The sequence below is a fragment of the Habropoda laboriosa genome, unplaced genomic scaffold (assembly GCF_001263275.1).
Source record: "Habropoda laboriosa isolate 0110345459 unplaced genomic scaffold, ASM126327v1 scaffold111, whole genome shotgun sequence".
NCBI classification, from domain to species: Eukaryota; Metazoa; Arthropoda; class Insecta; order Hymenoptera; family Apidae; genus Habropoda; species Habropoda laboriosa.
Window position 1 is genome coordinate 252,798 of NW_017100293.1, and position 12,681 is coordinate 265,478.

General features: G+C 34.9%; 4 protein-coding genes across 4 annotated transcripts in view; 3 read left to right on the top strand and 1 right to left on the bottom strand.

The window, feature by feature from the left end:
- LOC108573843 (spermine oxidase-like) overlaps positions 1-2,410 on the bottom strand; it is a 5,814-nt gene extending 3,404 nt beyond the window's left edge. The window contains exons 1-2 of the mRNA XM_017936320.1: positions 2,103-2,410; positions 1,766-2,027 (exon numbers count right to left, since the gene is read on the bottom strand). Of these exons, the coding sequence (XP_017791809.1) occupies positions 1,766-2,027; positions 2,103-2,250 (410 nt within the window). The 5' untranslated portion in view covers positions 2,251-2,410. The remainder of the gene's footprint in view (positions 1-1,765; positions 2,028-2,102) is intronic.
- Positions 169-1,712, top strand: LOC108573844. Its single transcript, XM_017936321.1, has 7 exons — positions 169-250; positions 305-548; positions 617-812; positions 890-1,014; positions 1,096-1,278; positions 1,344-1,513; positions 1,580-1,712. The coding sequence occupies exons 1-7, from the start codon at positions 237-239 to the stop codon at positions 1,710-1,712; spliced, it is 1,065 nt and encodes a 354-aa protein (XP_017791810.1). The 5' UTR covers positions 169-236.
- Positions 2,411-2,891: 481 nt separating the features above from the next.
- On the top strand, positions 2,892-5,462 carry LOC108573874 (ATP-dependent RNA helicase abstrakt). The gene is made up of 9 exons (XM_017936357.1): positions 2,892-2,921; positions 3,010-3,629; positions 3,707-3,840; positions 3,905-4,061; positions 4,132-4,294; positions 4,369-4,669; positions 4,751-4,900; positions 4,968-5,150; positions 5,232-5,462. Exons 1-9 carry the CDS (start codon positions 2,892-2,894, stop codon positions 5,366-5,368), a joined length of 1,875 nt encoding a protein of 624 aa, XP_017791846.1. The 3' UTR covers positions 5,369-5,462.
- Positions 5,463-7,912: 2,450 nt separating this feature from the next.
- Positions 7,913-9,362, top strand: LOC108573818 (vicilin-like seed storage protein At2g18540). Its single transcript, XM_017936296.1, has 5 exons — positions 7,913-8,102; positions 8,180-8,685; positions 8,755-8,952; positions 9,018-9,156; positions 9,220-9,362. The coding sequence occupies exons 1-5, from the start codon at positions 7,913-7,915 to the stop codon at positions 9,360-9,362; spliced, it is 1,176 nt and encodes a 391-aa protein (XP_017791785.1).
- Positions 9,363-12,681: the final 3,319 nt, after the last annotated feature.

Consider the following 12,681-nt stretch of genomic DNA (forward strand, 5'->3'; position numbering starts at 1 on the left):
CAAACCGGATATTCGGCTTTGAGAAGAGCAGTGGGAAAACTATAGTATATTTGTTATAACTATCCTAACAAGTATAAGTTTCTATATTGTGTTTTTACAATATTATTTATGATGTCATGCTATAAATTGTAAATATGTAAAATATTTCTTTAATAATGGTGCATTCGAAAATAATTTATGACTATCTATAAAAAATATAACATAAAAACGTATGTTTTTTATATTTATCGATAAACATGTTCGCAAAAAGGTAAGCATTGTTAATTTTTATTATTTTTTCAAAAAATAAACTTTTATATTTTAGCAAAGTTGATCCTGAATTGGAAAAGTTGAGAAGAGAAGTTAATGGACCACCAAATCTGGATACTTTAGCATTAAATATTCAGAGAGCTACTACACAAATTCATGCTTCTTACTTATTTGAACATAGTGGAAAACCCACATTGCAAAAGTTATGCTTACTACTAAGTTCTACAGCAACAGGGAAAACATACAATGGATGGCAAGAATTTGCAGCACATATGGGTTTAACAATGGAACAAATACGTGTATGCACATACATAACTGAATACTCATTGATAGCAAAATTCTTTATTTTTAATTCTTTTCATTGCAGTGTATAGATTATGATTTTAAGGGCTTGCAAGATCCAACCTATTATGTGTTATTAGCTTATGTACAACATGTTGAAGCAACTGTAGATAAAATTTTATGTGCCTTACAAAAAATGCATCGTTTTGATGTAATTAATCAAATAAAGGATAACATTTCTGACCTAATTGCTGCAATTTCACAAACTCCTAGGACAGATGGTACTTCAATATTTGTTGTAACAGCAATATTAGACATTCTTTCAATTCAAATAAAAAGAAGTTTTCTATATGTATAGAATCATCCATATTAAGACCAAATAGTGTTCCAAGAGCACCATTAGTTCTAACTCCAATCCAAATTACACAAGAAATACAAGATAAAGATGACTCTGGTCATATTACACAAGATAATTTACAAAAGGTATTAGAGAATACTCATAAAAAATATCTTCAAATAAAACTGTAATAGAGACTATAATTTGTTAGTTATATTTTTTAGCAGACTAAGCAATTGTATGGTTGTATAGTTATGCTAACATTTGCTGCTGATGGTTTTGAAAATGCACAACATATAGCAAAAATATTTAGGTCTAAACAGCCAAGAATTGGAGTACTTATACTTCAAGAACAAGAAAACTTTGTATATAGTAGAGCAGAAGAGTTTATAGATGACTGTTTTAGACAGGTAAAATGATGTCATTTACTCTAAACTAAAAGAGTTAACTTAACTAAATTATTGCTTATTTTTAGGTGAATTTCATTATACCTATATTAACACAAGAATATATGGAAAGGATAAATAATTCTAAAAAAATTTATGTTGAAGACCAAAATAAATTGGATGCTAAATATATAAAATATATATACTCTCTGTTAAGATATGAATATGTGAGGAATCAATGCATTAATACTCGTGTAAGGTACTGTATTTTTATGAAATATTATTTGTATCAGCTAAAAATTGCACTCAGAAATATTTTTTTTAGATGCATAGTCCCTGATAAAGAAGTTTATACTGTAGTAAGAGCAAATTTGCATCCAACCATGCAAGCATGGTTCAGAGAAAGTGATATTGATGCATTTGTTGATAATATTCTTTTACAAAAATGTTCAAGATGAATATCAATAGTTTAATTCTGTACAAAATAAATATACTTGTTCTATGTACTTACTGATTCACAAAATATTCCCCATATGTTTCTGCCTCACATATCTCATCTGATATGTTTTGAGAAATATCATAGTATCTTTTTAATGTTTCTACGCTCTCCTCTTTTGAAAGTATTTCACCTTTAGCAGTAACATAAATGTGTCTATCAAAATCATTAAAACATTTTGATGAATCTAATAATTTATGTGGAGAAGCAAGACTGAAAACAACATTTCCATGTTCTCCATGAACCCATTGTGCTCCCAACTCCACAACATTATCAGCTAAAAATATAACAATGTGATTTTTTTTTAGATATTTATTTACCTAATAGATAAACACATAAATAATTTACTTACAAAAATCTACTGTATTTATTCTACCGCCAATCCGATTTTTTGCTTCAAGAATTGTAACATTTTCTAAACCATTCTTCATTAATCTAGTCGCTGCTGCGATACCTGCTGCTCCAGCCCCGATAATTATTGTCTTGGGTCCTTTAGACATTGTTCTTTTTTAGCACGTTTCAAAATACGAAATTGTAATTGGTACACTATGATATTGTTATCATATGTGCGCAGTTTATTCTATAAGTAATTTTTTACAATTTAAAAGAGCGTTCAATGCACGAGGAATTTTTAGATAACCAAATGATAAACGTGCTTGACGTGTTATCAAATCGTACTATGTAATATCAGCTGATTGAATGTATGCTATTCCGGAAGTTCATAGGTCTACAAATAACACGACAGGGGCTATTTACCCTTTTATTGTTTTTATTGGAAATACATATATTAGATTTTTGTTTTTTAATTATATTTCCCTTTATATTCATAAAGGTATGAACGGATACTTTTTAATCCAAAAATGAGTCAGTAATTTTTTAGACAGAAATAATTGATTAAAATAATGTAAGATTTTGAATACGTACTATCAAGCTATTCAATTTGATGCGATATGATCGAGTATCGAGTGTCAAATCGAACGTTGCGTAAATAAAGTTGCAAAGTGCCGTAAACATAATTTTCTAACAAAAAAGTTTGAAATAAAATGTTTTAAATAATTGTTGAATATTTGAGTATAAGTATATAAATTATTCGTTTGAATATTTATTTAATTTTAAAGAATCTGATAGTAACTGTGTTACAATGGCACAAGATAAACAGGATTCACGAAAGGTTAGTTTTTCCTGTCAATTTATTCTTGACTAGTATATTTTAAATGTTGCTAAATGAAAATTAATAATATATACATTTTGTAATATAGAAGTACAGAAGAGATGAGGAAAAGGAAACCAGTCTTGTGGAGCCAGATGATAGTTACGTTCCCTATGTACCAGTTAAAGAACGCAAAAAACATCAGCTAGCTAAGCTTGGTAAACTTGGACAGCTTAAAGATGAAGCTGCTGCTGGTATCATGGGAAAAAGTAGCAGTGAAAATGAAAGGGATGATGGTGATGATGATGATGGACAAGTGTGGGGAAGAAAGTCAAACATTTCCCTTTTAGATCAGCATACCGAATTAAAAAAATTAGCAGAAGCTAAGAAGGAAAGTGCTATGGAGAAGCAATTGAAAGAAGAAGAAAAGATTCTAGAGAGTGTAGCAGAAAATAAAGCTTTAATGGGTGTAGCAGAATTAGCAAAGGGTATTCAGTATGAGGATCCAATAAAGACCAGTTGGAGGCCTCCAAGAGCAGTGCTTGCTTTTGGTGAAGCCAGGCATGAAAGAATTAGAAGAAAGATGAGAATTTTAGTTGAAGGAGATGATGTTCCACCACCATTGAAAAGTTTTAAAGAAATGAAATTTCACAGAGGTATATTAAATGGTTTGGAACAAAAGGGTATTGTTAAACCAACGCCAATTCAAGTTCAAGGGATACCTACAGTGTTAGTATATATTTAGTATGTATTTTAAATTATTTTTGACATAAGAAATAATTGATTTTTTTAAAAATATTTTATAGATTATCTGGTCGTGATATGATAGGCATTGCTTTTACTGGCAGTGGTAAAACATTGGTATTTGTTTTACCTGTAATTATGTTCTGCCTAGAGCAAGAAGTAGCTATGCCATTTGTAAGAAATGAAGGACCGTATGGTACAAATTTTTGCATAATTTTTATAGAAAAAATAAAATTATATAAATTAAAATTAATTCGTAGGTTTAATAATTTGTCCGTCACGAGAATTAGCGAAACAAACGTACGATATCATTCGACATTATACGAGCACTTTACGGCAAGCAGGATGTCCCGAAATACGTAGTTGTTTAGCAATTGGAGGCGTGCCTGTATCGGAATCTTTAGAAGTTATTAACAAGTAACTATCTTGTCTACATTTCGGTTTCTGTACTCGTATTGTATTGTACAATATTTCTTTATTTTCCTAGGGGAGTACATATCATGGTAGCAACACCTGGAAGATTAATGGATATGTTGGATAAAAAGATGGTTAAACTTAGCGTGTGTCGTTATCTTTGTATGGACGAAGCGGATCGTATGATTGACATGGGTTTCGAAGAAGACGTGAGAACAATTTTTTCGTTCTTCAGGGTAAATATATTTTAACATAATATTCTTATTGTGTTAACAACCATATGAATTAAAATAAAAAAATCTTCATACAGGGTCAAAGGCAAACGTTGCTATTTTCTGCGACTATGCCAAAGAAAATTCAGAATTTTGCTCGTTCCGCTCTAGTAAAACCTGTGACGATTAATGTCGGTCGCGCAGGTGCAGCATCCATGAACGTGGTACAAGAAGTTGAATATGTCAAGCAAGAGGCTAAAATCGTCTATCTTTTGGAGTGTTTGCAGAAAACTCCACCGCCTGTACTTATATTTGCCGAGAAGAAACAAGATGTGGATGCTATTCATGAATATCTATTATTAAAGGGTGTTGAAGCTGTAGCGATACACGGTGGAAAAGGTACATTACATTTTCATGCAATCAAACATGATTTATTAAATTTTTTTCAGTGCTCGAATAGTTCAACACTTTTTTTTATAGATCAGGAAGAAAGATCCCGATCTGTGGAAGCTTTTCGCGAAGGTAGAAAGGATGTATTAGTTGCAACAGATGTTGCTTCCAAAGGTCTCGACTTCGCAGACGTGCAACACGTTATAAATTACGACATGCCAGATGATGTTGAAAATTATGGTAATTTATTATACTTCTAGCTTTACACCGTAGAACATTTAATTAAATAATATACGTTTGTATATAGTACATAGAATTGGAAGAACTGGTCGTTCTGGACGAACTGGAATAGCGACGACGTTTATTAACAAAGCAAACGACGAATCCGTATTGTTGGATCTTAAACATTTGTTAATGGAGGCGAAACAAAAGGTTCCACCGTTCTTGTTGGAGCTTTGCTCCGAAAACGAGAAATATCTCAATTTGGGAGGTAAAACGATTCGTGTCCACGTTTATGCATTTTATCGAAAAAGAGAGAGAATAAACTCGATTTGTTTTCATTACATTTCAGACGAGCGTGGATGCAGTTATTGCGGTGGTCTTGGTCACAGAATCACAGAGTGTCCTAAACTGGAAGCTATCCAAAACAAACAGGCATCCAATATCGGACGCCGTGATTACTTGGCTAGCAATGCTGCTGACTATTAAAAGTGTCACTTCGAGCGGGAATACTTGTACATATATTTGTGAAAATAATGTTCCTTTTTATTTGTTCTTCTTACAAAATATTAATTTTGTAAATAGTTTTGTAAAATCCCCATTTGTAATTCACAAATCAATAAACTATAAAACACAGACGTGGTAGAGTTGATCTACTACCCAATGCATTTGTTTGTCCCACGTTACGGGGGCTCTAGAGCCCACCCCCCCTTATCAATAAATTGGGATTATGTTAGTGTAGTGGTTGAAATTACAAGTAAACGTAAATAAGTACATATTTAATACTACAAAAACGAGTTAGACGAGGATAGCACTAGAGTAATGAGTTAGACAAGAAATATATGGGACGAGGACAGGAAATTTTCAAAGCGAAATTAACGCCATCTCTGGATTGGTGACGCAAACTACAACTTTTTAATACGAACACAGAATATCAACAGAGGTATTAGACAAGGAACGCACTAGTGTGCGAGAAGGACAGAGAGAAAACGCTTCCTATTGGCTGGCGGCCGCCATGCTTCACCTCTTAGGCCCCAATTAAAGTCGGACAGGGAAAAATTATTAATAACTCAATAATTACGATGATTCTATGAACTTTTAGAATTGAAGAATGAAGTGTGAACCTTCAGCAACATTCCCATATAATTTTTAATGCATTCAACCCTCTCAATAATTAGTTATTAATAATTTTAGTACGTGATGTCGGAAACGCTACCGCATACCGTCAAGTATCTTTACGATTTTTCAATAATTTCATAACTTTCTACTAAATTCTCATGCAACTAACTATGTGCGGCTAAAAGGTAACTCCTCTAGCTGTATTCCCATATAATTTTTATTAACATATCCCTTCTGGTTAGGTAGTTATACAACATTTTTTGGATGAGTATTACACCCGTCTCATTCAAGCCTAACGCATTTTCGTTACTTCAATAGACATGCGTGAGAAATTGTGCACTTTGAAGCACGAAGAATCTAGAATGGACTTTTATTTGCATTCTGCAATTAGTTTTGTAGACGTAAGTGATGTGGTTTATTAGATATTAGCAATTGTTCATAACAGTTGAGTATACTCGAGTACGATGAGCAGGGGACTCTCCCATAAAATATTTAATAACTCTTGAACTAAACCAAATATGTTAATAAAAATTATATGGGAATATAGCTAAAGGAGTTACCTTTCAGTCGCATATAGTTAGTTGCATGAGAATTTAGTAGAAAGTTATGAAATTATTGAAAAACCGTAAAGGTACATGACGGTATGCGGTAGCCTTCCCGACATCACGTACTAAAATTTTTAATAACTAATTATTGAAGGGGTCTAGTGCATTGAAAGCTATATGGGAAAGTTGCTGAAGGCTCACACTTCATTCTTCAATTCTAAAAATTCACAAAATAATTGTAATTATTGAGTTATTAACGATTTTTCCCCGGCCGACTTTAATTGGGGCCTGAAAGGTGGAGCATGGCGGCCGCCAGCCAATAGGAAGTGTTTTCTCTCTGTCCTTCTCGCACACTAGTGTGTTCCTTGTCTAATACCTCTGTTGATATTCTGTGTTCCTATTAAAAAGTCGTAGTTCGCGTCACCAATCCAGAGATGGCGCCAATTTCAATTTGAAATTCTTCTATCCTTGTCTATTCCTATATCTGTCCTTGTCGAACACATTACTCTAGTGCTATCCTTGTCTAACCCTATTCCTTCCTTGTCTAACTCATTTCTCTAGTGCTATCTTTGTCTACCGCTATACGTTTCCTTGTCTCTCTTCGCTATTGCTTTCCTCGTCATCCCTATTATATTTAATTGATACTTACAGTCAATTTTTAATTGCTTTAGCATTACTAATACTGTAGATAATAAAATACAGTTTCTGACTTATTTTCAAGTATTTTAATTATGCAATAGTTAGTACTTCTTGTAAAAAAATAATATAGATGTTTGTTTATTATTATTGGAAGTCTTAAACAAAGTTACTGTATGCTTTTACTTAATAAAACAGTGAATTCAGTAGATTAGTTAGAAATTATTTATAACTTTAATTAAAAATTAGAAAAATTAATATTTTTTTCGTATGAATTACAGATGGACCTTCCAGGGCATCATGGGAATCAAGGGAAGGACTTGAACATCAGGAAAACTGAAGAAATGCAATTATTTATGAAAAAGTCGTAATTGTTTATTAGTAGTAGATGATTTATCATAATTTTTTTACATTTGTCGACTTTACCATCTTCGATAGTTCGATCGTGTATAATTTCTAAACTCACCGTTCTAATATCGCAGAGGGCATAACAAATCCTCTAATTCTTTACACGATCGGTAATTCAGAACGTCAGACATAAAATCCCATAAGATGATAAATCTATTCTATACCTCGTCTGTGTACAAAATAATTCATCTTACTCACCGTACGTTGTTACTTTTCTAACCCTACTTTAACCCGATGCTTTTATGTTTTCTTTCTCGATTAATTATTAAGATAAAGATTATTCGACAAATCGTGCTCACAATTTAACGTTGAAGAATTCGTCCAAATGATCCAAGTAAAAAATGCGCAGGAAAATTATGAAAAGCTTCAAGAGCAAAAAGCTATCGAGATCGAGGATCGGCGAAGGGCCATGGAGAGTAGGAGCGCGAAGAAGAGGCATTTACGCGAATTGCAGATAGAACGGAAGCAAGCAGAGCGTACTCATCGGCTAGCCAAAGAACTCGCACGTCGTAAACGTAAGGGAAGACAATTATTTTCCTTTCGTCATTTTCATTGACAATCTTACACACGTAAACTCACTTTTACACCATAGATATCGAATTGCAAGAGTCTGTCAAAAACAGGAAAGCAAAATCTGCTGCGTCACCTGTTACAAACGAAGATTTACTTAGGATAAAGGCTGAATTTATGAAACTGAAGGAACAAGATAAAGAGATCAAGGGATCGAAATTGTCAAGTCCGTGGAATTTTAAAGACGACTCAGCGGAGAAGGAGCAGGAGAAGAAATTCAGTTACAAACGAGATCTACAGAATCAGATGATCGACAATCGACGCAGACAGCGTGAGAAAGAAGAAGAGAAGCATCGCGAGCGGAAGATATTGGAAGAGGTAGGACAGACTATGCACAAAGAAGATTTGCAAGCTGAGAAAAAGAAGAAGGACACCGTTGCTTTGTTGCAAGCTGAGAAGGAGGCTTTTCTGAAGGCTCGACAATTTTGGAAGGAGAAGAGAAGGGAGGTGTTGAAGCAGGAACACGACGAGATCGCGAGGATCGTTGCTAAGAAGGAAGCTCAGCAAAAGAAGGATGCTGAGGGGAAGGTTGAAAACACATTAATTCATTAGAAATGAAATTTGATTTCAAATATTATATTTCTTCTTTTTCTTCAGAGTGATACTCGTGCAGCGAAAGACGCTCTGATGGAAAAAATGGCTAAGAAGCTGATGGACGAGGAAAGAAAAAAACGTGAAAGAGAAGAGATTTGTCGGGAACTATATTTAGCAGAAAAGGAGAACGAATTGGCGAACGAAGAAGTTAGAGCAGCAATAAAAAAGAAACATACTGCTAGAGAGCTTCTTCAAGACATGGTAAAAACGTGATTACGCGAATATGTTAAAGATGAGGCGATTTTTAGAGGATATGAAATAAACAGGCGAGGAGTCAGAAAGCTATTGCAGCTAGAAAGGCAAAAGAAGGCGAGATCGACGCTGCTTTCGCTAAATACTTAGCGGACGAACGGAAGAGACAGGAGGAAAAGGATAGATCAAAGGAGAAAGAACGTCGCGAAAAAAGTATAACGTAATTTCGATCAATTCTAATAAAAGATAATTGAATTTTTCTTATTTTTCTTTCAGTTATTCAATATGGAAACGAATTACGAGTGACTATAACGAAGAACAGAATGGACAGCGACGAGAAGAAACGGAAGAAGAAATGTTACTCCGAGTCGACTCTCGAAACGTGGAAATCTCAAGAAGGAAAGAATAGTTTGCTTTAAAATGATGATTTCAGGATGGAATGAAATGTCGTAATTCTACGTCTATTTATTGGTATACAGTTTATATACAGTGTAGCGCGAAACCTCGTCGGTCTCGCGGCTCTCGTGGCTCTCGTCGTTTACTATACAAAGTCCGTGTAAAAATACAGCAGCCCCATCTTATATCGGATATTAAGTAAGTGATAAATTAACAGTCTCGCCTCGGGTGTGTCCAGCATCGAAAAATCGGACGGGAACAGCTAGCTAAACGATTTTCGTTCTGCCGGTCGGATTTTTCTTGACAGTCGAGGCAATTCTCGAGCGATCTTTTCTACCTTTTTCAACCCCTCTATTCGCGATAATATCGGGATATCGAACGTGTTTCCAATTCATTTCTTCGCATTGTCGATTAGAAGAACCATGCTTTCTCTTTCTTCTTGCTTTTTTCCTTTTAAAAGATTTCAAGAAGGGATTGAAGTAGCAAATTAAGGAGCACCCGAGTGTTAGGAATGACTATAAGTACGAACGTTAGTTTTCTCGGTGACTGGCTAGTCGCCATAGTCGCTTATCAACTAATCAATAATTAACAACTATATCGTTAAAACATTAAGTAGAACTGTGGAGAACGATGTGTATTCTGAAAATGAATTCGTGTGAAACGTATTCCTGAGATCGTGGAGAAATTCTTTTATCGTCGATTATTTCAAACTAGATATGCTACGAGATTCTCTACTAACTTTATACCTTACGCTAGATGAAAATCTATAAACCTTCACTCATCCGAGAATATCTTCTTCTCGATGAACGGCTCTGACCTATGGCTCATCTTTATTTCTTTTCTCTCTCTCTCTCTCTCTTTCTCAAGCGAACAAACTAAACGATCTATCTGAAGAATTTTCAATAACGAGGGAGTCAGGCGACATGGCCACTGGCTCAGAACCGGTGAAGTTCACGAATTTAACACAGATTGGTCTTAAAAGTAAAATCACATTTCCTTAGACAACCCATTTGCCTACATTGACTCACTATTGTTTCTTTTTTTCTTCTTCTTCTGTTCAACTAACGCGGCATTTCAACGAAGGCTTTACCGAAATCTTTTTCTCAAAGAGAAACGAGGAAAAAGTGTGTTCAATCATGTTCGAATCGCACTAGCTGATTATCTTGCTTCGTTCAATAAATAGTATCAACGTCTATTATCAAGTAAAACGTCTCCTTGCTAACTAATTAATCGCTTAAAGGTAGTATTAGGCCAATGGGTTAATTAAATATTAGTTACGCGCGTAATTGAGAACGATCGATTCTCTCTTCTTTTTTTTTTTTTTTTTTTTTTTTTTTTTTGAAGAGATTCGACACGCAATTCACGCACGTTCGCTAAACGTGTATACTATATGTATGTATAAATTCACATAAAAGTAAAATCACATATTCTTACGATTTAAGTGCACGTACGCACGTATGTATTACACACAAGCGGATTTTTTTTCATTTTTCTTCATTTATAATCGCAGCAACCGGCAAATATTCTACTGGTTAATCACAAAGGTGGGCAAAACGAAGAAGCGTTTCTTCGTAATTTCTCTCACGCAGCATTCCTTTCAATCCGTATGATATTATGGCAGTATAATTCTTCTGTATTTTTCTTTTTTTTTTCGTTTAAGTAAATGGACAACGAAGAACAGATTTTGCCCACCTTCGTCGTAAGTCTCCTGGAGAACTTATTCGTCACGCTTAAAATATCCTTACTTTTCTTCTGACGCCTTTAACGACGACGATACATACAAGCGTTTTTTTTCTTTTTTAATCTTTTTAACACATAAATTCTCGCAAGTCTCTGGTACAATTTTCGCGTAAGCTTTTCTTCTCCTTGCACGAGACAAAACCATTTCAGATATTCAGAGAGGAGGGGTGACAGTGATAGCTTCACGATAAAGCTAGAGTATCTCGAGAAATACTACGTATACTCCTGTAGAATGGAATAACAAGCAAAATGATTTGTAACATTGGCGAAACTATACGTATAGTACAGATTGAACGTGTGACCTGCGAACGAGAGGAACTTAAAACTCGATTTTGGAAGCAACGTGAAGGGAATGTTTCACAGAATTCTTTTTTCCTTCTTTTTTTTCTTCTTCACTTTTTAAGTATCATTAAGCATATTGACTAATAGCACCGCAGAGTAAAATGGTAAACTATTTCAGTACGATTAAAAAGTATCGTTAATTCTTTCCTCTGCGAGGAATATCGTGAAACTCATTTCGAATTAAACGTAGCGTGTTTGCGTTTCACTCACGTATCCCGTACTCTTTTCTTCTCCTTTTCTCTTTTTTTACAGTCTCGAAAATATAAATTAGCTCAACGAGTTTCATCGATCATCACTTACGCACTGGAAATGCAAATAATCCGGCAAAGGTGATTACACCGCGGTTATTTAGGAGAGTTGCCGGCAAATAGGAACCATGAGAATAGTAGGTACGTTAGATTAACAGCAAGCGTGCAGGCGAAAAAGTATCAAGTTGACGATAGTCTCTGAAGAAACACAAAGGGATAGACTAGCTTCAACTATCAACCGCGATTATTGCATTATAAACTTGCTATCTTTCTTTTTTTTCTTCTCTCTCTCTGTTTGCAGAGAGAGAGGGAGAGAGAGAAACTTTGGAGAAAAGTTACCACTCTCTTAACGAAGCTGCAAAATCGTGTGTCTCTCTCTCTCTCTCTGTGTCTGTGTCTACATGTGTGTGTTTGCGTGTATCATTCAGCTTTTCAAGCCGTCAAAGAGGATTTCAAGCTGCCTGCTGACTCTTCCTGTTTCTCTCGCAACTATCGTCGTCGGGAAAACCAAAAAAAAGGAGATTCTCTGTTGCGATCACGAAGATCCCGTTCCCAAGTTTCGAACAGTGGTGTACGATAGATAGGCACGATATAGTAACAGTTTTTTTTCTCTCTCTCTTTAAGCATTCTCTCCCTCGTGTCTCCCTCTTATCGTAAAATACGGCGATACATCACGCCAAGAACTCGACTTTTTTTCGCATCGATCGAACGCTGATCCCTGAAGTGTTGTGTGTAAAGCTGCGATCGCGAAACGAAGTTTCTGGAGAGAGGAGAGAGGAGTGCGCGCCTTCGACAAGCGAAAATTCGCTCCTGCTGGCTGTGATTCTTTTTTTTCTTCTTTATCATACCACTTGTGCCACTAGTACACGTCGCCGATGCACACGATTACGTGGTTAGTCTTCTCTTTTTTTTTTTTTTGTTTACTACCTTTTTTTCTTATTTTTTGTTTAAAGTGAATTTGGCCCCTTTTCTTTGGAAGAAGAAAACTTGGCTTGGATCGTTCAACTAGCAC

Bases quoted from the DNA above. Each gene is read 5' to 3' on its own strand.
- LOC108573844 (XM_017936321.1), top strand. The intron at 549-616 runs GTATGCACATAC...TTTTCATTGCAG, and splicing joins TAACAATGGAACAAATACGT to TGTATAGATTATGATTTTAA. The intron at 1,514-1,579 runs GTACTGTATTTT...TATTTTTTTTAG, and splicing joins TGCATTAATACTCGTGTAAG to ATGCATAGTCCCTGATAAAG.
- LOC108573874 (XM_017936357.1), top strand. From the start codon at position 2,892: ATGGCACAAGATAAACAGGATTCACGAAAG. The intron at 2,922-3,009 runs GTTAGTTTTTCC...TTTGTAATATAG, and splicing joins ATAAACAGGATTCACGAAAG to AAGTACAGAAGAGATGAGGA. The intron at 4,062-4,131 runs GTAACTATCTTG...TTATTTTCCTAG, and splicing joins TCTTTAGAAGTTATTAACAA to GGGAGTACATATCATGGTAG.
- LOC108573818 (XM_017936296.1), top strand. From the start codon at position 7,913: ATGATCCAAGTAAAAAATGCGCAGGAAAATTATGAAAAGCTTCAAGAG. The intron at 8,686-8,754 runs GTTGAAAACACA...CTTTTTCTTCAG, and splicing joins AGAAGGATGCTGAGGGGAAG to AGTGATACTCGTGCAGCGAA. The intron at 9,157-9,219 runs GTATAACGTAAT...TTTTTCTTTCAG, and splicing joins GAAAGAACGTCGCGAAAAAA to TTATTCAATATGGAAACGAA.